The 25,513-nt window shown below is 31.1% G+C and overlaps 1 protein-coding gene across 4 annotated transcripts in view; it reads right to left on the reverse strand.

Annotated features, from left to right (window-relative positions):
* COL11A1 (collagen type XI alpha 1 chain) overlaps nucleotides 1-25,513 on the reverse strand; it is a 199,622-nt gene that overhangs the window by 20,915 nt on the left and 153,194 nt on the right. For all 4 annotated transcript variants that reach the window (XM_079934210.1, XM_079934208.1, XM_079934211.1 and 1 more), the window contains 10 exons: nucleotides 25,037-25,090; nucleotides 24,429-24,536; nucleotides 19,934-19,987; nucleotides 18,404-18,457; nucleotides 17,110-17,163; nucleotides 11,110-11,163; nucleotides 10,399-10,506; nucleotides 10,052-10,105; nucleotides 9,357-9,410; nucleotides 8,263-8,316 (listed from right to left, as the gene is read on the reverse strand). In XM_079934210.1, the coding sequence (XP_079790336.1) occupies nucleotides 8,263-8,316; nucleotides 9,357-9,410; nucleotides 10,052-10,105; nucleotides 10,399-10,506; nucleotides 11,110-11,163; nucleotides 17,110-17,163; nucleotides 18,404-18,457; nucleotides 19,934-19,987; nucleotides 24,429-24,536; nucleotides 25,037-25,090 (648 nt within the window). The remainder of the gene's footprint in view (nucleotides 1-8,262; nucleotides 8,317-9,356; nucleotides 9,411-10,051; nucleotides 10,106-10,398; nucleotides 10,507-11,109; nucleotides 11,164-17,109; nucleotides 17,164-18,403; nucleotides 18,458-19,933; nucleotides 19,988-24,428; nucleotides 24,537-25,036; nucleotides 25,091-25,513) is intronic.

The raw sequence follows: 25,513 nt of genomic DNA on the forward strand, positions 1-25,513 counted from the left end.
TGATTAATTTAGCTAAATAATTTAGCTAAATAAATAATTAATGATTAATAAATAATTAATCAATTATTAGTATTTTTGAACCAGTTCTTTCATACATAAAATGTTATTAATAAGAATTCTCTTGCTATAGAATTGTTGTTAAATTTAAATAATGTAACACATGAAAAAGTATTTTGTGAACTTCCAGTAGATCAGTATCAAATACAGGAATGGAATCTGAAGCTTAAGAGCCTAAAGCCAGGATTCAGACTTCCTGGATTCAAATTCTGGCTCTGCCATCAATAAGCTTTGTGATCTTTGGCAAGTTACACACCCTGTGAGTGATTCAGTTTACTTCTCTGCAAAATGTGGATTATAACAGTAGCTATCTCCCAGTATCATCATGAGAATTCAATGAGTTGGTAAATGTAAATGGTGTATAAAAATACCTGAGACATAAAGAACACTACAAATGTTAGTTATTTTATTATTGTTACTAAAATTATTAGATATTGTTATTCTATATAAATTCTATTATTTTACCAATACTTTTCACCATGTTGGCAACCTAAGAGTCAGGTCAAACAAAACTGACTTTCAAAATACATTTATAGACACCATGTCAACAACTTACTTTTTTCCATACATCCTGTTTATAACACCTGAAAAATATGAACTCCATGTATGAAACTACTTGTTTTAACTAGAAAATTGAAAGTCAGCTAAACGATCCCATAATATATAGTCAGATCTTGAAATCTGACATTCAAATTTCCTTCTTACATTCTCTTAGTCATTTGTGAAATATAAAACTTGACATTTCTAATCTTTGTAATAAACATGTAGAAAGGAATCATTTACATTACATAACATATAATATTCAAGGTATCAAAGAAAACAACTACTTTTCAAGCTAGAAATATGCTATAATTCCCACTGTGTCTAAATTTTGTTCCTATTCATTATACTAGGTCATTGATATTTTCACTTATGGCGTCTCAGATCAACACAAGCAGGGCACTTTGTTTGATAGTCCAATACAATAAGAGTGCTTTTGGCGTCTTACTGTGGTGGGCTACACAATATATATAATAAATGCATTCTAAGACATAAAAAAATTATAATTGTATTATAAAATATTTATTTCATTTCATTACTTAATTGATTTTTATTATTACTTAACAAACATTAAGATTCAATCTGAATCTTAACTGTGCTGAAAATTTCTACACAAGTTCAGACATAAGTATAGAAAGTTTAAAAAAGAAACTTAATGATTTCTAGGAAATTGTATTTCATTTTTCCCCAGACTCTCTTGTTTTCCATTTGTTTACTTCAATTTTTGTTATGAATTGTGCTCAAAATCATCAACTGAGATTGAGGTTGGAATTTGGGGAGAGTAGCAGAAACAGTGTTAATTGGTGAAAATAAGGTGAGACAGGATGACTTTCTCTTTCAGATGCTATATTAATATTCTAATGGTGGATACATGTTAGTCTTTCATATGGTCTTTTAAATCCACATTTGAAATGGGTATCAGGCACTTCATCAAACTCAGAGTTCTGTGAACTCATTTATCTCTGAGAGAGTCAATGAATATATCATTAGTAATTATTTTCTCAATATCATCACTATAACTCCATATATTATTAGGCATTCATTGTGCCTCGACCCTAAGATAAGAAGTGCATAAATCCTGTAAGCAGTCTCTTGAGGCAGCAACAATTTGTTAACAATAATATAGGCATTAAAACTTAAGTGTATCTTTTGAATTTCATACTATTTATGCAAGAGGATTTCTGTAGAGAAGCATAAGCTTCAAATATTTCTTAGTGTTAAAGAGTTGAGTCATTTTGGTGTGCAGATGGTAACTATACTTATTGTGGTGATTATTTTGTAATGTATAAAAAATACATTTTTGGTGTGATGGTTGAAGTATTCCTATTCAAACTGGGTAAAACAGCCATAATGACTATAATTTGAGGAATAGAAATTATGAGATTCAACTGAATAATGGGCTTTTCTTTATTCTATGAAGATTTTTCCATAAACGAATGACATAAAGGTATGGGGTATTAACTTCAAGATTGCAATTACACATATGAACTTTATTGTAGAGAAAATTTATAAATATCTAGCTTTAGGAAAAGCAAGTCATCAGCTGTCTAAAATGTAACAAAAATATTGCTTTTACTGCAAGGGAGAAAAGAAAATCTGAGTTTGAAAAGCCTAGAGAATTAAACACAAGTAAACTATAACATGGCCACAAAATTGTGATTCAATAAAAAGTTTCTTCATCCCCAAAGGATTTCTTCCCTCTTTGAATGAATGCCTGATGTTTATCATGCTGGAAATCCACATTAAATGGTTTTACTCTGTTCTTTATCTCATTTTTCCCATTTTCATTTATTCCTTATATTTTTTCCAGATGGCACAGATTTTTTTAAGAAAAACAGGATGAAAACAGGTGACACACTTTTTTTTAAGAGAATAGGAAGTTCCCTTTAAAAAAAACTAAACAATGCCTATGGACAAATTCTTGTTTTAGTCATTTCTTTCTCATATATCTGCATAAGCAGAGAGGCAAGGACTTAATATAGTGAATTACTTCCTGTACTATCATGAAGTAATGAGTGTTCTGATTGGAAAATGCCTTGTAAAACATGAAAATAAAATAAGCCTTGGTTAAGTTTCCACCAGTAATCACCGTTACATGAGATTTTCCTTGCTATGAGAAATATACTTTATAGAAAATACACAGTATAATCCTCTCTCCACTATTCACATTTTATAATATTATTCTACAATTTACCCATTCTTCCATACATGTTGCAAATAGTTAAGTCTTCCTTATATGCCAGAAATGTGCTGTGCATGGAGAATACAAAAAAAAAAAAAAAAGTGAAACCCTAAGGAGTTCACAAAGTTTAGTTATGAAGGCAGACAACAAAATTAACAAATACAGTACATTGTAAAACACACAAAGATGAAGTAGGTGTACAAAATAGGTACACTGATCTAGTTAGGCAGTAGGGAAAGCTTTCCTAAGAACCTAATATCTGATCTTAATCTTAGTGTGGGTAGATATGGGAGGGATGTTTCCTTCTAATCTGACCACCCACATTCATGCATAAAGGCATAGGGATGGAAAGAATACATATATGGTATATATGGGCATATATAGTAGGTTAAAGCTTCCTTTGTATTTCTATTACTTAATAATATTAGTTATTGTTTTAATTTTTATTGTAAATTTTCTTTTGACAAATGAGATGGGACTCCTTAAAATTCCATTTAATATATGCAGTTTCAGGTTAGGTTTAAATCTTTTTTTAAGATTTTTTAAATCTTTTTTTAAATAATCTCTAGATTTTTTTTTTCAGTAAAAGGGCTTTGAGCTAGTTCTTGGTTTCAAACTGCTATGATAACCCGAGTATTAAAATTCCATGGCTTACTGATATAAACTGTACAATCTTCTAGTGCCTCAAGGAAATATACATTTATTCTCAAGTATTAAAATGCATGAGAGAATGTACATGTACTACAAATGTCAACTTAATTTCCCTACTTGTTCAATAACTGTTAGAACGTTGTTTCTCAGTATCACTGCCACTCGCAACATTCTGACCAATATTCTATTGGGAGGGTTTATTATCATTTATTTGTAAGAGTCACTCAAGGAAAAATACATTTCTATTCATTGCTACTTCTGCTATAGCAAAATTGTTATTGGTCCTTTTCTGTTGTTCCAATGTAGCAAAACAAAGGATAAAAGAAATGTTAATTTCCACAAAATACATACAAAGCTTACTTAAAATTATGCTTTCTAGATGAACTAAAGGGAAATAAATGGTAAGGCAATTCTGTATTCAATTAAGTCATAAGTGTGTAGATTAGATATTATAATTATTGTATAGGAATGTTTTTTGCTGTTTCCACAAGGGTGATATTAAATTGATTCCTGCATCAAAGACATTGCTGCCTATTGGCTGAATGCAAAGGTTGGTGAAGACAGAATTCTCCTCATCAGCTACAATTCACAAAATTCACTCGGCATCATATCACTTTACGCTCAGGAGCTTTGTGTTCACCCAGTGCATAAACAAAGTGACCTCACAGACATACAGTAAAGTTCCCAAGTACTTCCTTCTAACTCATTTTAATCACATTATTATCTCTCAAACTAGTTCTAAATCCCTGTTGCTTGGCAAATCCATTTTATTAAAATTATATGCAGTCATCATGAATTTAATGCTCTGTTTTTTGGCAACAGTTCTCATAGGAAATTCCTTTACAGTTAATGCTACATGATTTTACATCAACTTACACCAAATAAATAATACAAATTTGTATCCATCTCAACAGAATCACAGTATTCTATACTTCAAAAATACAATTAATTATGAAATTACTATGAATTTATTGCTAATAAACTTTCATCTCAATTTATATAACTCAAAAATTAGAAGAAAACGTCTTTATCTTATCTGTATATTTTATTTAATATGTTTGTTTTGTTTATAAATGATGGCATAATTCAAAACCTGTATTTAACTCCTTAAGAAGAGCATCCACTCTTTGAACTCTTGATAAATCCATATATTAGATGTAGTGGTTTAAATATACATTTTATTAATTTAGTCTTCACTCCAGCATGGAATATTAGTTATTTTGCCTACTTTATAAATGAGAAAACTGAGACTCAAAGAAATTAACTTATTCTAAGTTGTATTTATAAGTAGCAAAGCAAGAATTTGAAACCAGGTCTATTTGATTCTAATGCAACAGCATTAGAATCAAATTCGGGCTAGTTTGTGCTGATAGTTAGCTATGAAGAGTGTCAGTTTACAGGCTGAGAAAGACCTAAGTAAATAATCTGTATTTCTATTTTTTCATCTTAGCCATCTTTTTTTTTTTTTTTTTTTTTTAGGTTACGGTAGAACTCTTGACTAGTTTGGTTGGTTGTAATTCAAAAGAATGAAAGCATTAATTGCTACTGTTAAATCAGAGCAAATTATAATTTCAGTAATAAGATTGTTGACACTAATCTTTACAGCATTAAAATATATTTTACTCTGCTAAAGAAAAAAGATTATTGTGTAAAACAGAGAAAGCCAATTAAACCTGCCAATCTATCCAATCCTAATACAGAACACAATTTAACACATTACGTTAAATATCGTTCAGGTTAGATTTAATGATGCCACATTTTAAAAGAAGAAAACTTGCATAATACTGTTCAGTTGGGCTGACCTAAGGTTGATTCTTCTGCTAAATCAAAATGGATGTAAATAGCTTTATAAGCAATGCATAGTCATCACAATCTCATATCATTAAAAATTCATAGATACAAAGTCTTCTAATTTTGTTTCAAAATGACTAGAGCAGAATAAAAATAGCGTATTATATTAGTAAAAATTGTTTTTTAAAATGGGAGGCTAGAACATCTCTAAAATTTTTGATGAGATTATTTTTAACTAATCTCATCAAAAATCAGAAAGGCAGCACTCCACTATAGAATTTTCTAATAATGAAAAGGATGATACAGGGAATGTATCAGTTAATTACTTTAATATCTAAGAGTCTCAGCCTAAAAATGTATAACTTCCTACATGTCACTTGCAACTACTGTAACCCTCTTTCTCCCAGAGAAATAACTACCATTCTGAATTTAATGAATCATTGCCTTCATTTATTTAATCACTTTTACCACTTATGTTTGAATGTTAGACGACATGTTTTTATTTTTTACATATTATATAAATGAGATTATATATCTTCTCCAGCTCAACACTACATATATTTTCTTAACATCAGGTGTTTGAGATTCATCTTTGTTGATTCACACATCTGCAATACAATATTTTCATTGCCATACAAAATTTCAGTTTATGCCTATCTCAGTACACTTATTTTTTCTATATGTGTATCTTGGTAAAGATGTATAAGATATCATCCAGAGCATGTACCTGGAATTATGAGATAGTAGGGAAAGTTCATTGTTAAATTCTGCTAGGTAATAATGAACAATTCCTAAAGCAGTTGTACCAGTTAGCTCACAATAGCTGTTTATGATAATCCCCATTATTTTCTTTTTGAAAAACATCGTTTCCAACATTTGGTTTGTCAGACTTAAATTTTCATCAATTTATAGATGTAAGTGGCATCTCTACGTCATTTTTAACACACGTTTCCCTAACTTCTACACATCCTTTTACGTGTTTGTGGAACATTTGTGTAAAACACCTTTTCATGCCTTTTGTTGATATTTTTCTACTGTTTGATGCTAGTAAATTGTTTATATTTATTTACTTTTTTTAAATTTCAAAATCATTCAGTTTTCAAAATGAGTAAGCCACATGATCCACCACTGTCTCGCTAAAGAAATTAATTCATTCCCTAACTCTGTCACATATTAAAAGAATACATTCCACATAGCAAATGGTACTTAGTTGAACTTATCAAAGATTGTAAGTGAACAATCTGTTTTGACATATTTTAAAATAAAACTGAACTATATAGCACTTGCTGAGAATTTGCTTTGGATAATGGAATAAGCTGAGAAGCTGCCAATGGATGTTAATAAAATATTCAAAATATATTTTTATATAGTCCCTCCTTTTCCAGTAGTTATAATTTGAAGGAAGGTTTAATTCCCTCTGCATCAAAAGCATAATAACCTATACCTATATAAGATAATTTTGTGCTTATTATAACTATTCAATAACTGTTTCATAACTAAAGGCTAACACACTAACATTATTATGTTAATACATATTATTTTTGTTCTTTATGAGTTATCTTATAAATCCTAGGTATAGTAGGCCCTCCCTGAGAAGCAATATAAGTAACTTGCCTAAGGAAATACAGGTAATAAATGGTAGAGCTGGGTTAAAAGTCAGGTAGTGTGACTTCACTGACTTATTAACCACTGCATTAAATAACCTTCCATCATTTGACTGGGAGAAAGAAAAAAATGATTTCATGTTTTCTCAGGAAAGATTTCTACCAATTTTCAAAGATATTTTATATAAGTATTCTTCTGAAAGGTCTGAAGTAATAGAACAGATATTCATCCATTTGGAAATTTTTAAGAACATTCAGACGATAGGCAAAAACAGGCAACAGAGCTCAACATCATATTACACTTCGTAATTACTTTCTAAGAATAACAGCCCAATGGTTGTTTTGGGATATATTTCTTTTTCTATCAAGATTATGCTTTTGGGCTGCTGACAAAAAGAAAACAAACAAAATAATAATAATAATAATAATAATAATAATAATAATAATAATAATAATAATAATAATAATGAGAAAGAGGAGGAGAAAGGTAAAAAAGGCACTTGGGTCGGTGAGAAGAAAATTGTATTCAGAGAAAATATTTACTATAAACTAAGTTCATTTCCAGCAAAGAGAAATGTTTGCTTGTAAATGTTGACTCAATTTATGTCCTGAGAGACAGAATTAAAACCTGTCACACTCTGTGTATAGGAAGATGTGTAGTGTGAAAATTCTCCTAAGATAAAGCTACCATTAGAAAACCAGAGTGGCCCCAATTGCTCTGTGTCTTTGGATTACTGAAGAGGAAATGAGCCTAAGAAATATATTTTAATGTTGACCAAATATTTTGTTCATGGATAGGTTGGAAAATAGACTAAAGGAGGTTCAGGAGAACACTGTGTATTAATAGAAGTGCTGCAAGAGGCAGGTCAACAGGATTGTTTTATTATAAAAACAGTATAATAGTGGGAAAAAGGCAGTAAAGCAAATCTCCTAGGGTCCACTGTAGCCAATATTTTGAACAAGACCTTTATATTTTACTATACCTCTTTCTTAAAATCCTATCAGAGTTGTTTGACAGTGTAAAGCAATCTAACATTATATGCTGATTCCTGAGCTCATTCTACTGATACTGTATTCAAGTTTCTATAACATTTTCAACAAGCACTGGAGTTTGGACAACTCATCTCCCTGTAGGATACCATGAGCTGAAATTCAGGGTATCAGTAGAGTCTTTTATAAGAGCCTATGGCATTTGTACAGAGGAGATCTAAGCACAGAGAAGTGGGAAACTATTTTTCATTGTGACAGATTAAACCTGTCAATTAAATTGGATTCTACTTTAATAAGTATTTTGACAAATTTAAGAAATCACTCTCTAGGACATATGTTTTTCAGCACCATTATAATGCGCTGCCTACAGCTTACAAATATAATATAAATTTATACACACAATGGATAATGAGTAGGTGTTTCAAATAAAGAATTTAAAAAACTTACTCTCTTTCCAGGAGGACCTGGTGGGCCAGCCTCACCAGATGGGCCAGGAGGACCCTAAAAAATGTGAAAAATACCTTTTAAGCAATTGGGTATTATTTTATGGCTCCCAGCACTGTTCAAACTCTGGACTTAAGCCAACCTGCTTTCTTCATTTCTCCACATCTATCTTTCCTGGAAAATCTTAGCCCTATTTCAGATACCTAAACTTCCTCCAGATATCTATAATTTGAGCTGGTAAATTCATATGGAAAACTTCTTCACAGCTGGAAAAAAAGTGAATCGAATTCCTTCTATTTAAAACTGTTCTTTTTTAAGTGCTAATTTATATCTGACAAGCATCCAATAGATGTACTAATTAATAGAATTATATGGTTAATAATTCTATGTATATCACATACAACGGTGAACCATAAATCTATTACCTCAAATTTCATCTTGTGCAACACTAGCATTTTTATTCCAAGGAGCACACAACATGCTGGGATATGACCCACAAGTCTTATCTACACAGAATAAGTCTGTATCTCTTTGACTCCAAGTATCCAGTGGGTATGGCTCTAGAGACAAAGTTATGTTAAGAGTTAAGAGTGCAGTTTACCTCTGACTCCTACTTAAGTTAGTGCCCTCCTTTACTTCCTCCCTAAATAACCTTATGTAGTCAAAGCCCCCTACTGCATTTCCCAAATTAAAAATAAAAAATGAGTGCAAAAATGCTGAGTTCATTCTGGTTAGTAATTGAAGTAATTCATGCTAATAATAGGCTGATAACCTAGTTTTCTTCATTTAATTCTTATTTGTGTTTTTAAAATGACTTTCCACTTAACACAGTTGGAGAGATAGTTCAATGTAATATAATATGACAAAATCACTAGTATGATAGGACTACAGTTTTTATAATGAAGGCTTTGCTTATATTTCTTAAATCACATCAAGTAAGAAATGTTCCATGTAAGACTGACTTTAAACTGGAATTCAAATATACCTGAATGTGTACACACATAGCTATGCATTTGGAAGTATAATTATTTCTGATTATTTATTTAAAATATCTTGAGACTATGCAAAGATTGAATAAAAATAGTGTGCTTACTTACCGGTTGTCCAGGATCTCCATCTTCACCCTTGTCACCACCAACACCATCCTGACCCTATAATGGGCAATAGAAAATGAACCCAGTATTTCTCACTATTAATTAACTTTTATCAGAAAAAAAAGATATGATGTATCATCTTAGTCCTTAAGAAAAATTATTAACCAGACATACAAATAAAAGTATTATTATATTCTTTCAGTTGGTTTTTTTAAGGATTATGGTATCTCTCTTTCCATAAAATGTATGAAATTGCTATGATATCAAATTTAAAATATAGTATGTTCTTAATATAAGGAAAGGGGAGGATGTAATTAGTATAGAAAGACAGTGCATCCTTTAACCATGAACAAATATGGTGCAGTTTGAGATAGAATTTTCATTTTAGAATGGACTGAGGTAAAAGCAAAAATCTTGCAACTTTGAAATGATAGTAATGCGGCTACTCAGTTAATTAGTATGTACAACTCAACAAAGTCTGGAAAACTAACCCAATGAAGAGGTAATAATAATCATGCAACACAAGTCTGATAGTGTCCAAATATATGAATTTTTATTCTGGTAGTTGTGATTACAGTTTACATCTTCCTTTTATTGCTGTTTTTGGGGATCCACTGAAGTAATTAAGACTTTTCTTTAATTATTAACTGGGAACAATCCCCAGCAAAATAATTCCTTTGTTTTTCTATGATACTTACTGCAGGGCCAGGTTCCCCAGGGGGACCAGGATCTCCAGGAAAACCAACAGGACCCTAAAATAATGTTTTTAAAGGAAAGGAAATAAATGAAAAATTATTATAAAGTCATGATATTCTGAAATTTAAGAGGTAAAAATCATGGTAAAACCATATGAGAATATCTCTCTTCTCCTGTTAGAATTTTTTTAAAAAATGAAATGATTTGAGAATGCTTATGAATACATCAAACAATGAAAAGTCAACTTCACCAGCTATGGGCCAAAGTCTCATGATTTCTAGTCTTTCTACGAAAAGCTTCAGGTGGCTTTGACATAGATGCCACTTTAAAGAGGACCAAGGTCACTTACCGGGTTACCCTTAGGGCCATCGTCACCTGATGGTCCTTTAGCACCAGGCGGCCCAGCAGCACCAGGTGGACCAGCTTCTCCTTTCTCTCCTCTTTCTCCTTTGGGACCCTACACAATGTAAGAAAAAGAATGATTATCTTACAAGCTTTAAATCAGTTTCTTAACCTTAGCATACGAGGTCAGACAATACTCTGCTGTGGGAGATTGTCTCATGCGTTGCAAGATGTTTAACAGCATTCAGGTCTCTTTTGCTTGGATGCCAGCAGTTACCATTCCTCCAAGTGTGATAACCGAAAACGTCTCCAGACATTGCCAAATGTTTCCTGGGAGTGAAATTCACTCTCAGTTTAAACCAATCTAAATTAGAATAATGTAATGCTAATACAGTTCATAAATGTTTACTCGATGTAGCAGAGTTTGCTGGTTTCTTTTGTGGGCAGTCCACCAAAGATATATGCAATAAACAGCTTATAGTTCTAATGTTCTAACTTATGCTAATGTAATTTTTTTTTTCAGTTTCTGTGTGAATCAAAATATGCAGAGGATAGGCAAAATTATTGAACAAAAAGGCTCTGCATTTGTGATGATTCTTAACGGGTTGGAAAGTGAAAGGAACTGAATCACAGCTAGTAGTTAAGCTACATGTTTAAAATACTCTGAAGGAAATATCTGATCCATAACACACTACATTGAAAATAAGCCAGCACTTACGCCTGTGCCTGCTTCCCCAGGAGGCCCTGGGTTCCCTGCTTCTCCAGGCTCACCCTATAAAGAAGAGATCAAAAGAGTATCATAGCACAGAAACAATGTTTCACATTTGTTAAACTTCCTTCAATGATGACCATGACACTTTAAACTAGCCCTTAACTCATTATATTATTTAAAAGGCAGTGGACAACTTTGATAAAAAGAAAAAACTTTTCCTATTACTGACCTTAATACTTTTATTTCTCAAGGGGGGAGATAGAACTGGATAAGCTGGATGCTACAATTCTCATCAGTTAGTTAATACCCAGAGCATTAACCCAAGTTACCACCAAACCACACAAAACAGACATTTGCATGTTTCCTAAAAATTGTGTATTTGTGTTGCATCAATATTCATATTATAATTAAGTTTATGGATTAAACAATTTAAAATGTTTTTTACTAAAATATGAAGTTACTTTACTATAATAATCAATTTCGTAGTATTTTGATAATCTTATAAAATTTAGTTAGTAGAGGTCTAAAGAGGTCTAAAGTAGAGCTATAAATAAATACAAAAACACTATTTATAAGATACACATAGATACTTAGATACTAATTAAAACTGCTCTGTTTGAGGATATATATTGGTAGTCTTTATGATCTCCATGTATAGATGTGGATGGCTATTTTATGGCTCAGTGCAATAATAAATAAACCTCCTAGCCTAGTAGGCTTCCCTTATGAAAGTCTGTTACTAACTCTTCACACTTAGAAATGCATACAAACATAATATTCGGTTCAAATAATCATCCAAGTGAAGTAATACAATACATTCATGTACCATGTTTCTATACAAAATCAGTAGTACTAGAAACTCTGAAGTGAAAATTGTTCTAAATTTTTTTAAAATGTGAGGTCTGAATTTTCTTTAATTTGTAACTCAGCTATTTCCAATATTCCTGGCACAGATCCACTGCTCATAAATTGGTTTGAAATGTATTATATTAAATATAAACATAATTCCAGGGGAGAGACTATTTTGTGTACATAATTTCTTATTCTTTGAGAATATGCACATATTTTAACTTCTTGAATTATCTGCATAATGAGTGAAGATATCAAGTACTTTCTAAGAATTCATTAGTATTATGTGTAAATTATTTTCTCTCTCAAGTAGGTAGCAAATATTTCCAATTATCTTGAATAAACTTTACAAGTAAAATATTGCATTTACATTATTTTCAAAGCAATGAATCATTCATCTATCCCAGTATGATGGAAAAATATGCAAGTGATATTTTTATGAGTCATTATTCACATCTTTGAAAAAAACTTAAGCAGTTTGCCATTCAAATCAACTGTAAAATGTCCATATTAAATTCTTTATATATGGAATATATATAGTATACTGCATAACCTCAGTTAGATGTGAAATTTAAAATAGCCAAACTCACACAAGCAGAGAGTAGAATGGTGGTCACCAGGGGTTGGAGAGTGGGGGCCATGGGGAGATGTTGGTTAAAGTGTACAAAATTTCAGATACTCAAGATGAATAAGTTCTGGAGATCTAATATATAGCAATATGACTATAATTAACAATATTGTATTGTGTGCTTGAAATTTGCTAACAGGGTAGATCTTAAGTTTTCTCATCACACAATCAAAAAATGGTAACTGTGAGGTGATGAATATGTTAATTACCTTGAGTGTGGGCGTTATTTCACAATGTGACATGTATCAAAATATCAATTATATGCCTTAAAAATACACAATATTTTTTACAGCTTTATTGGAGTATAATTGCTTTACAATGGTGTGTTAGTTTCTGCTTTATAACAAAGTGAATCAGTTATACATATATATATGTTCCCATATCTCTTCCCTCCTGCGTCTCCCTCCCTCCCACCCTCCCTATCCCAGCCCTCCAGACGGTCACAAGGCACTGAGCTGATCTCCCTGTGCTATGCAGCTGCTTCCCACTAGCTATCTACCTTACATTTGGTAGTGTATATATGTCCATGCCTCTCTCTCGCTTTGTCACAACTTACACTTCCCCCTCCCCATATCCTCAAGTCCATTCTCTAGTAGGTCTGTGTCTTTATTCCTGTCTTACCCCTAGGTTCTTCATGACATTTTTTTCCCCTTAAATTCCATATATATGTGTTAGCATACGGTATTTCTCTTTCTCTTTCTGACTTCACTCTGTATGACAGACTCTAGGTCTATCCACCTCATTACAAATAGCTCAATTTCGTTTCCTTTTATGGCTGAGTAATATTCCATTGTATATATGTGCCAGTATGGAGGTTCCTTAAAAAACTACAAATAGAACTACCATATGACCCAGGAATCCCACTACTGGGCATATACACTGAGAAAACCATAATTCAAAAAGAGTCATGTACCAAAATGTTCACTGCAGCTCTATTTACAATAGCCTGGAGATGGAAACAACCTAAGTGTCCATCATCAGATGAATGGATAAAGAAGATGTGGCACAAAAATACACAATTTTTATTTGTCAACTATACCTCAATAAAGCTAGGGGAAAAGGAAATACAGGAAATCTATTGACTATGTACAAAATGTTTTCACATGTACCACATTAACTCATAGTGATATCATAAGAGTTAGAACTAGAAGGAAAATAACTGCATATTTTGTGTTTTTTATTAATCTGTGTATTTTGTTGTTCCCCTTTAATCCCTGTCCACTATAAAGTTAAACTAGATTCTGAAATGATTCCATTTGTTTATGGTTTTTTTTAATGAGGGAAATAATAGGCGGTGAAGAGACAGGATTAAATAATTGTCAAAAAATAGTACAGATGAACCTATTTGCAAAGCAGTAATAGAGACACAGATATGGAGAACAAATGTATGGACACCAATGGCGGAAAGGGGGGGTGGGATAAATTGGGAGATTGGGATTGACATATATAAACTACTATGTATAAAACAAATAACTAATGAGAACCTACTGTATAGCACAGGGGAAAAAAAAAGAAGGTACAATCTATTTGTAGGACATATATTAAATTAATCTTAAAATGCATTCCAATATACAGTGTATGCAGACAAATACTGTTTGATTCCACTTGTACAAGGCACCTAGAATAGTCAAATTCATAGAATCAGAAAGTACATCGGTAGATGCCAAGGGTCAGGGGGTAAGGGGAGTAGGTCAGGGGGTAAGGGGACCTAGTGTTTAAAGGGGACAGAGTTTCAGTTTAGGAAGGTGAAAAATTCGGGAGATGGATGATGGTGAGAGCTGCACAACAATGTGAACATACTTAGTGCCACTGAACTGTACAGTTAAATATGGTTAAAATAGTATGTTTTATAATATGTGACTTTTACCACAATAAAAAACATTAAAAAAATTTAAAGACAAATTTTTACTACAAAATCTCTTCATTTTGAGAGCAATGCATTAATATTAAATTCTCTAATATATATATATGAAAATTACCTTTTTTGAGTATTAGAGATAAGTGTGCACAATATAAATAGCAATTACTTAAGATGAAATTAATATTAAATCTATAAAGGTCCCATTTAAAATCTTTGGAAAGGGGATAGGACAAAATCACAAGGAAAGGAATAAAACACTGTAACAAGACTACATTATACAAATTAAATATCTCTAGTATCAATGAGGCTATACCATGTTTATTCTAAGTAATAATAATTGATTTAAATACAATAATATAAATTCTATTAAGAGTATTGGCATATAAAGGAGGTGCTAGTTTATACATTTATTATTACTTATCATGTAACTACTTTATCCCATGTTAAGATTAAAGCCCCCTTCAGAAGAGACAGCAAATTACTCTGTATGCCTAAAGTCATAACAGATGTATTCATTCTTAAGGTAATATCCTGTTCTGTCTCCTTGTTTTGAAGAAAACACTAAAGTACAAAATCTATCAATAGAAAATATATATTACATGGAAAACAAGTTAAACTTATTTAAGCAAAGTGCAGCATGACTAAAGTATCTTTGTTTCTCTTTTCTTTTTTTCATTGAATAAGTGACTGGGAATAAATCTTCCAAAATAGAAACGGGGAAGAATTCAAACCAAATCAGAGTTGATGTCAAATATCTGTAATCCACATAATAGTATATTACCCTAGGTTATGAAGAAATAAATAACATTAGGGTTTCATTTCTATCCTGCTGTTACATAGAAACTGTTTTAAACAGAGAAAAAATAAAACTCTGTTTTTTTAGTATAACAAATTTAGATTCAGGTATGTTTTAATTGTAAGAAGTTGAACGCTATCCTCATTGACTGAATCATTCCGTGAAGATTCAAAATTGACCAAGTATTACCAGATAGGCTTTAAACAAATGGAAACAGTATGGAAAATAAGTTATCCAAAAATCCAAACATCTGGCATCCATGTTTATCTTCAAGGGTAGCACAGAGGATAAAACCATAAAAGAAGCAACTAAAGCACTTAAAGCTTTTCCCACTGCACACAAAAGCTTTAGGAAACAAGTAAAATAGGCTGAAAAGACTATTAAATGGTTTTAGAATTTGCTATATCGGCAAAAAACAAAAATTAGAGGCTAGTTCTCACAACTATCTGGTCAGTATTAGAGCCGAAAGAGGATGATGCAAAGGGAAGAAAGAGGAAAGGTGTGGGCCATCTTCATCAGTCTACTGTTATGATACCATTAGACACCAGTCCTCTCTTCTGCTATTCTTTCTATGACAACTGAATTCAACAAAAAAAGAGATTCTTTCAGTTACACTCTCAACTTATCTGCATTTTTCAACAGGAAACTTTAAATTTAAGAATATAAACCAAGAGTTGATCAATCAAAAAAACTAGACCGTTTATGCAGTAAGAATTAGATAATAACTTTCAAATATTTCTAATTTAGTAATTAAGAAACTATATAATAGTTAATCATATAAAATTAATTATAATCAAAATGCTAGAATGTGGGTGTTGAGAAGAAATAAACACCAAAGTATTAGGTTCTCAACCTACTACCTTTCTTTTTCTGAGGGCCAAATACTTTGATTAAGATAAATGAATGAGTATGAGATATGCTATGTCAAAATTTTTGAGACTAAACAACAGAATCATTTTTATGATTAGGATAAGTCTATACTTTTGATATTTATTAACAAAACTGAAGCAAACTCAGGAAATTTCTAAGTTTTTCTCCCTGCATATTTTATCATATGAAATTTAATTTTCATCCCTCAAAATTGGTAAATTATTTTTTAAATAAAGCAAATAACAATGTTAATTTTCTTGAAAATTATTTTAAGAAATGAGAACGAATGCATAAATAACAAATCAGAGGATGATTTTGACATTTTCATGAAAAGGAAGAGCAGATATTTTAAATAAAATCATGTTCATGAAAAAAATAAGCTATTCTGAGCCCAGATATTATGGCACATGCCAACTATTTTGAAAAGTGCCAAAGACAGGTCATAGTATTAGTAATGAAAATATAACTCCAAATATGATGAACTGAATGATTAATTCTTTTATAATATGAAGGATTCTTTTCTCGCATTTAAGTCAGTTACATATTTTTTGCTTTTAAGTCAGTTACCAATCTCTTCTATTTTCAATAATGAAGGGTACTAGAGCCACAGTCTAGTCAAACTTAGATGGGTTAGAGTGGATCCTGATTTAATCCCTTTCTAATAACAAAACCTTAATGAAATTACTGAAATTCTCTTCGATTCAGCTCACTCAGCCTAAAAGTGTGGGTAATAATAGTAATGCCATCATCATGGAGGGGCTGTGTTGATTAAAGGAAATAATCCACTGCTCAGCACAATACCTGTCAATCAAAAATGTGATATCTCTAAATCACTTTTTCTTTAATTATTTAACTATTAGAGCAGATGAGCTGTAGTTCATATAACTATGTGTAAAATACTTAGAAAGACAGAACTATTAACAGCACTTATAATACTAGCTAATATTGTCAAATTCCTCAATTCTCGCTGTTTCAAACTGTCTATATCACTGCATTCCTCACCTTTTCTCCAACACCACCAACTGAGCCAATGGATCCCGGGGGTCCTTGTGGTCCCTGTAGTGTAGGAAAAGGAATACAGTTACGCTTGCTCTTAAAATAAAATATAAAATTACAAATATAAGTCCAGTTATTCTCGGAGGGAGAGAAATATTATGCAAGAATATTCCAAGTCATTTGAAAGATGAGACAAAATGATGAACTTTATTGAGTTGTCAAATTTACTGGATAGCAAATAATTTAATTATACTAAATTGATTTTCAAATTCACCAGAATTTTGAAGATAAGGTAGGAGACTTTCCAACTCTAGTCATGTTAGTTGATACTTGAAACATAATTTCAATCTGTCTGCCTATTGAAGAGATCAGATTTAGAGGATGATTTTGTAGATTTTTTTAGTGGATCAAGATATGATTCTGGCTAAGAATTATGTAATCCATGCAAAAAACAATATAAACCATCTCTTAAACTTTAAATTACATAGGGGGAATTAAAACCTAAAAGCATTTTTAGTACATCTGTGCCTAATCTATTTTACCCAGTTCTGGTCTGACAAAATTAAAAGCAGGAATAACAGAAGAGCAATAAAGACAAGAATAAATGACTTGTTCTTTGTGAAAAGGGAAAGTCAAATGGAAACAGAACATCAAAGCCTATAAATTTGTTAATGGTAACAGTAAGATAAATATGGCATTACATTCCTGTAATATTGGAACAGTCAGTCAACAATTAAGCTTGGGGGAGGAAAGCTTTATACAGTTGACAGGAAACATTTTTTACATGGTAAGAGGTGCACATATTATCATGCACATATTACTCTAACATATTTTATAGAAGGAACATATAAAACTTTTAGATAGTAGATGCATAAATAAAGGCTGTTTGGAGTACAGACCTAGGCTAGTACAATCAAGCCAATTACAACCATCTCCTCAAGCAATTGTAAAAGATAAAGGTTAAATTGGAAACAATTCAGCAACATTGTACAGTTATTATGTGCAAGACAGTATGTTGAACTGAACAATGCAGTTCTTAGAGCTAGTATTTCTAATTCACCAATAAATATTAATATATATTGACTGTAAGCTTTGTACCTATATTATATTTGTGAGGACTAGCTCCCTACAAAGCTTTTCTTTTCCTGTAAAATAAAATGGAGTGAGTAAATGATCCTTGAGCTCTTGTTCTCTTAAACATTTAACAGGAGTGTAATTGTCTCCATTATGTCTTGACACTACCTGCTATTAAATAATATCTATATAACTTCAAAATAATTAACATATTTCACAGTCTTACATCAGCTCCATTGGGACCTTGAGGACCTCTGGGGCCTGGAGGACCAGGTGGACCCTGTAAGAGATGAATATTAAGGTCTATGAAGTCTAAACTCAAATGCATTTCTGATATTTCATTTTGTGATTAAGAAAACTAAAAGAAGTTTCAGCCTGCAAAATCATAGTCAGTGAAGCATATCAGTGTTATAAGTCATTTGTGATGGATACAACATCATGTTAGCAAATGATTATTTACACATAGCTATGGGGAAATTAGAACTGCAGGAAGAACAATTTAATTAAAAACTAGAAAAGTCTATTGTTACTATCTGGTACAATGAAGTCATACAGCTAGAAATATTTTAGGCTAGAATATGCTAGAATGCTAGAGTATAAAAGGAACATAAACTTTGAAGCGGAAATGGTGCTTGAGTAGATTTAGAATTCATTAATTCTATATTTTTATTTGTATATTTTTGTTTTGTTTTTTATGTCAGCTCTCATGTTACATATGCTAGAATTGGAATAAGATTAACTATTTAGTTGTCTTCCTCAAACAAAGGGTCTCTCTCTTGGTTGTGCTTTAAGATTACCTTGGGGCACTTTTTATAAAATACTGGTGACCAGAACCCCTTACTTCAAGAATGTATTAATGATTCAGGGAACCATAGCAAGCATATTTAGAGAGGAGTTTGCTATGTAATGATGCTGTTTGAGGTATTAATTAGTTATTTGAATCAGCAATATTTATGTTCTCAGTTTTTAAGTTTATTGTAATAAGAATAATTTCTTATTTGAAGAAAATGAAATCTAATATGCAAATATAAAAATATAAAAATATGTATTCTGAAGGAAGCAAAAATTGGGGGCAATGTTTATTGAAGGGAAAGAACAATTAGGAAATGTATTCATTACATTTCATAGATTTCAATGACCTTGGCTAATTGTTTCCTTAACCAAGATAGTCCTTAATCAGCAAATATATGTATTTCAAGTTTTTAGTTGAATTATTAGACTTAAACTTAGAGGAGAAATCCAGAATCAATAAATGCAAATTTTTATGTTATAGCATTCTGATTAAGACAGAATTCCTTATTAAATTAAGAATTTGTTTCAAAGTACAATTAATTTTTAATACTGTTAACATTTGCTAATTATCTAAATCCTGAGTAACTATTATCTATTATTTACCTGTTTCACATCAAAGTCCAGAGCTAAAGACTAATAAGTAACTGAAGTGTGGCAGTTTATATACACTTCAACAATAAATACACATAGAAATAAAAAATATATAACAATACATCAACCTAAGAATACCATATATGTATAAAACACTACTCCAAAGTGAGAAAGAGAAAAGATAGAGAATTAGTCAAGACTGTGGCGGGAGATTCAATAGCGGCAGATGCAAGTTTGGGTGAGAATCAGGGAGGCATCAATCTGAAAAATCATAGCCTTTAGGGCTACTTTGTTCATACTAATAAACCTTAAGAAAGATGTTAGTAATGTAGAAATTCACAGCATACATCAATTCTAAAACATAGAAACTTACCATGGGACCAACATCCCCATTTTCACCTTTTTCACCAGGTGGGCCTGGCAGACCCTAAGAACATATAGTAGAAAATAATAAAAGTCATTCATGTATTTAAAAAAATATATATTTGGCTAATTTCTAATATAGAATTAAAAATCAAATATAAGTTAAATAAGAACATGGAAATTGAGTCAAACGAACATTTGTCAAAATACTTACAATACAAATATTGACTATATAGGATGGAATCTTATATCTACATTCACTAATAAAATTTATGCTTTGTCTAATATACTGTTTGATTTCAGTTACATGAACTAAGCACATTATTTGGTCTGGGAATTTATGAATACTAAATCATTTTCTCCATCTTTTATGAGTAGTATATGGAACTACCATTGTAAAACTTTTTTGGAAAAATCTTGTCCCAAATTATTTTAGAACACCTTATCCAAGGGAGGATTTTATAGCTAGGTATAGTCAAAACTCTTTCAAAAATAAATATTCCATCCAGTATATATCCAGGGTTACAAATATCTTCTGAACTTTTAATCTGTTAATTCCACTTCTGAATCTTAAAAACTCATAGGCCATGAGACCTGATATATTACACTTCCCTTATTCTCTCAATCCATTTCCTTTACATTCATTTGCAGTGTAAATGCTTTAGGAGAGGTTTTGTGCTACTGAATAAACTCAGAGCAGCTGCACACAAATTTCACCGGGCCCCGTCTTTATGGAAAAATTATTTTACTTCCTCTTGCTCTTCCTAACTAGTTCCCCCATGCAGAGCTGTTTATATTTCCTCTTTCATATCACAATGATACTTTGTACATATTTGAATGTACACTTAAAAACACAATTATACCAGTTGTTTACATACTTATCCTCACTGGGCAGTGCTCTTTCAGGTGTCAATTTTTTGTCTCTAACAATAAGCAGAAGGCCAGGGAAAAACTGAGATTTTAATAAAATGTTGAATTTATGATGAATGAATGAATTCTAAGAAAATAAATCAACAGGAAATGCTACATGCAATAAGATGTTTCTTGTAACACTAGCTATGATAGTTAAAATTCTCAATTATTCCAGATGTTTAATCATAAGAAAACATAGTTAAATAAATTTGGTTGTATAAACTAATGGAATATTATGACTATAATTATGATACTAATATTCTAAATATGAATAATGTTTATGATAAGTATTAAATACAAATATAAATGAATGTATACTATAAATTTAACTGTGAAATATGTATTAAAATATGTATGATGACTATTGGACAGAAATAGTAAAAGTGGTAATAGGTTTTAATATGGTAGAATTATGGATTGTTTTAATTTTTAAAATGTTTTTGGGTTTATCATTATGTATATAAATCATACATTTTATACATATTTAAACATTTTTACAATAGTATTTCAGATATAATATATTTAAGAAATAAAAAATACACGCTACATAAGCTCTACATTTCTACTGATATTTTAGTAAAGTTATTGACTTGGTCCTACACACAGTGGCTACAAAGTATTTGACCAAAACCCACACTAATAAATATACTTATTACCTAGTAAACATGCACATGTAAAATAGTTGAAACATAGGTTTCAAAAAGTAATACTTACCTTGAATGGATAGATGATGATCTTTGATATTTTTATTCTATTTTACCTTATCCTGTTATATTTCATTTTTAATGCTGGTAATAACCCACTAAATTGTTTTTGTGACCTACTAATTCCATATGACTCTCAGTTTGGAGAGAGAGTACTTTACCGAGTATATTTGTAAACATTTTTTAATGTTCCATATATTCATTTTTAGAGGAAATATTAATTACTGATTTATAATGAACAACATATACCAGAATGTCATTTATTTTTTCTCATATATCATTCAGATGTCTAGGAAAATAGCCTATCATATGTACTTCCCAAACAGTTATCATCATCTGATGCTAGCTTCTAGAATTACTAGAGAAGTTCCTAGTAAGTTTCCTGGGAGGAAAGAGCCAGGTAGTGTTTCTGATTTTAGCCTGCTTAAAAATTATTTGAAAGAGATCCCTAAAATTTTAGATTCCCAGATCTACAACCTAAGAGATTCTAATTCATTGATGGAGCACATGAACTCAAATTCTTAACAGACAAGTAGATTTTTAACACAGATGAAATAAACATTTCAGTTTAAGTCCATTTCCTTAAGTAGTAAGCATTACAGCTTAAACATAATTAAGTTCTTATAAACACTGTATAAATTAACAATCACATTCCTTATCTTCTGTACAGGTTTCCACCACTTTTAGTACAGAGCGCATCTAATTTGGGATCCCCAAATTGAATGGTATAAAATATTTGCTCATAGTTGTCTTTTACTTCTATAATAAGCCCAGTCTGCATTTCCATCTTTTATTTACACATGATTATTCCTAATATTAGTTCAATAGAAACCTTCCAATAGAAAAATATTTAAATATTTATTTTTTATGAAGTTTGATTATAGTTCGAGTTAAGACAGAATGTTCTTCTTATTAAAATTAATAGAAACATAATGAGTCAAATTCTCTTGTTGCAGGAACTAAATGTGCAAAATTGCACTCCAGTTTTAATCAGTTTTCACATGTCCTACCTCTTTCCTAGGGAGTAATTTATGCATGGAGAGACTCTGTTTTAAGGTCTGTCAATTTAAAATCATTTACTACATAAGTGATGAAATAAAAAAATGAATACAGGCCAAGAACTCTCATTCTATATGTCTCCTTCATATGCAGACAAATAGTAAACATAGAAATGAAAAATCAAGTCGTTTAAACAGAATATTAGATTATTATTATTTCTGTCTATTATAATTGCTAATATCTATTCTGCCATGAAGACTCAATTAAAGTATGCAGATGTGATTGTGAACATGTTAATTACATTAGCATCTTTTCAGATTCCTGATTTAAAGAGGTAGCTGTGGGAAAAATATAATCAATTTTTCAGGGAACTGATTTCTTGAGTCATCCTCATCAAAGAGGACATTTCTTACTCTGTGGAAATGAAGACTTTTTTATGTTTTATGTTAATATGTTGTAAATATAAGCTACAAGGCACCTTTTTTAATCATGATAACTAAATTTCTAAATTACAAACTTTTGGATTCAGAATAATCAGTTAACTGAAAAAGCAGAAAATGAGTGGTAATATATCCACTGGCAATCTAATTTTTAATGCCTTGTTGTTTTCAAATATGTGTACTTCTCATACATACTGATATATACTACTCAGGATTGCTTATTTATTATTGTCTAACAAGTATAAAAGGGCTAAACACAAATATGAAATGAAGTTTTTACATTTTCCAAGTTGAAAAATAATTATTTTGGCATTAAAAAAAGTAGAAAATTATAACATCATGTTCACTGGTAGACATCCATTGAGTGTTATAACAATAATTGTTATGATAATATAATTATATTTTTACAATATAATTTGTACAATTATATATATATAAGCTAGTTAATATTAAAAACTAATATTCTATGGCTTTACTTATGAAAATAGAGATAAAAATTAAATTTATACAAATTCAACTTTTACTTACTTTTCCACAACTTCACAAAATTTTGAGTACAATGAACTAGATGATTTAATTTAATCATTTCTAATATTGCTAATGTGGCATAACTAATATTCACATGGCACCCAAATAGCATTTAAAACAAAATTTTTTAATCTTTTAGAGGATCACTAGGTAGGTATTGAATAAGCAAGTGGGAGAAGAAAGTCAGATGTTTCCAAAGTTTGTAGGAAGTAGTTAACCTCACATGGAAGAGTGGAAAAACAACTCAGAACAGATGTCTACTATGCAATGTTTTGCCTAAGAACCCAGTTGTAAGCCATATTTGAATGAAAATGTTTTAGCCTACAATGTTTTACAATTTAATATTTCCTCCCCTGAAAGTGTTTCATAAAATACAAATTATAATTGTAAATTTAAGAAGTTATTTTAAATGACCAATTTACTGTTAATTTGTTTATTTTACCTATTATTGTTTAACATTTCTTGTTGTTAGTTTCTGTTAATAGTTGCGATTGACAGTTTGCTATTTATCAAAAGGCTTTTAATTTTTGCTAGCCATCTGGAGTACTAATTTTCTTGCTGTGAGATGTGTGAAAGAATGCTTCTAACATCTTGCTTCTAACTGTCACACTTAAAGAAGGTTGTCATTCATTTTCCAAATACAATGAGGATGAAGAAAAGGGGTGTTATACCTATGGTGGGGCTAAATAAACTCCAGAAACAGAAACCAGGGCTGATGCAGCTTCAGAAAAATTAATAATAATTGATTAAAAGCAGTTAAAGTTCAGATACACATTTAAGTAAAACAGTCATTATACTTAAACTTTGTATCCTAGTTCCCAGATAGAAAGAAGGAAAGCTGTTTTGTTTTACAACTTCCGGAAAACCTGGTGTGAAAAGTAAGTGTGAATGACAAGGTTGTGCAACTCAGAGAACATCTTACCTGAAGACCTATGGGACCCGGAGGTCCTGGGAAACCTCTGGCACCTTCATCACCTTTTTGTCCAAACATCCCCTGCTGACCTCTGGGACCTGGCTCACCATCACCTCCCTAGAAAAGACCAATAAAAATGATCACAAAGTGGAAGAATCATGATTCTGCTACAAGTCATCATAAAAATGTAGCCATTTCTAATTTAATCAAAGACAGTTTATTTATAAGTTACCAAGTACAAAGTAAGTTACATTTCCATTATCCACTGCAAATATACCATTGTTAGTTTTGCTTACATTATTTGATTCTGAAATATGACTGATTTTGATTTTCTCACGTATATCAAGTGAAGTAAAAGCTATTTAAAAAGGGAAAATAATGTTCGAAACTGTCTATGAAGTACTTCTCAACTGTTTATTATCTATCTTCAAATGAAGTCACAGTGTTTTTTGTTTATAAAGATCAGCTTGGTTAGCTATATTAGATAATTTAAACTTGATTTAATGTTAAGCATACAAACATATTACCACATGAAATAGACTGGTTATGTGACAGTTCATAAATCTGATCAGAGAACGGTAAGGCTTTAGATTTGCTGAACAAAGGGGAATACTTACAGCAATTCCAGGGGCACCAACTGGACCTTGAAGACCTGGGGGACCAGGAGGACCCTGCGGTGAGATAAAAATCTGTAATTTTGAAACTGAAACCAGAGGAGCCTGAGCTATGTAGTGCAGAGCATTTGGTTGATCAAAATCTATTAATCATCTCTACATTTCTTGGGGGAAAAAAAAATGTTTTGGCATTCAGTACAGTCAACCATTATTTATTTTACTCCTTGAGACTCCAAATTGCCTACTTGCAATCAATTTTAAATTGGCAGTTATTGAAAGCATTCTCAACTATAATGTTGTGGATATTTAAAAATGGATTTCTATGCTAATATAAATCATGTTGAAGTTTCACACTTGAAAAATTTCAAAATACCAGATTTCTTTAATGAGATATGTATGTGTCAGAAAGAGCACATGAAAAAAGCATCCATATGCTATCTTCTAAATGAAAAATAGGATGTGGGGAATTCTATATGACAG

The sequence above is a fragment of the Stenella coeruleoalba genome (genome assembly GCF_951394435.1).
Source record: "Stenella coeruleoalba genome assembly, chromosome: 1".
NCBI classification, from domain to species: domain Eukaryota; kingdom Metazoa; phylum Chordata; class Mammalia; order Artiodactyla; family Delphinidae; genus Stenella; species Stenella coeruleoalba.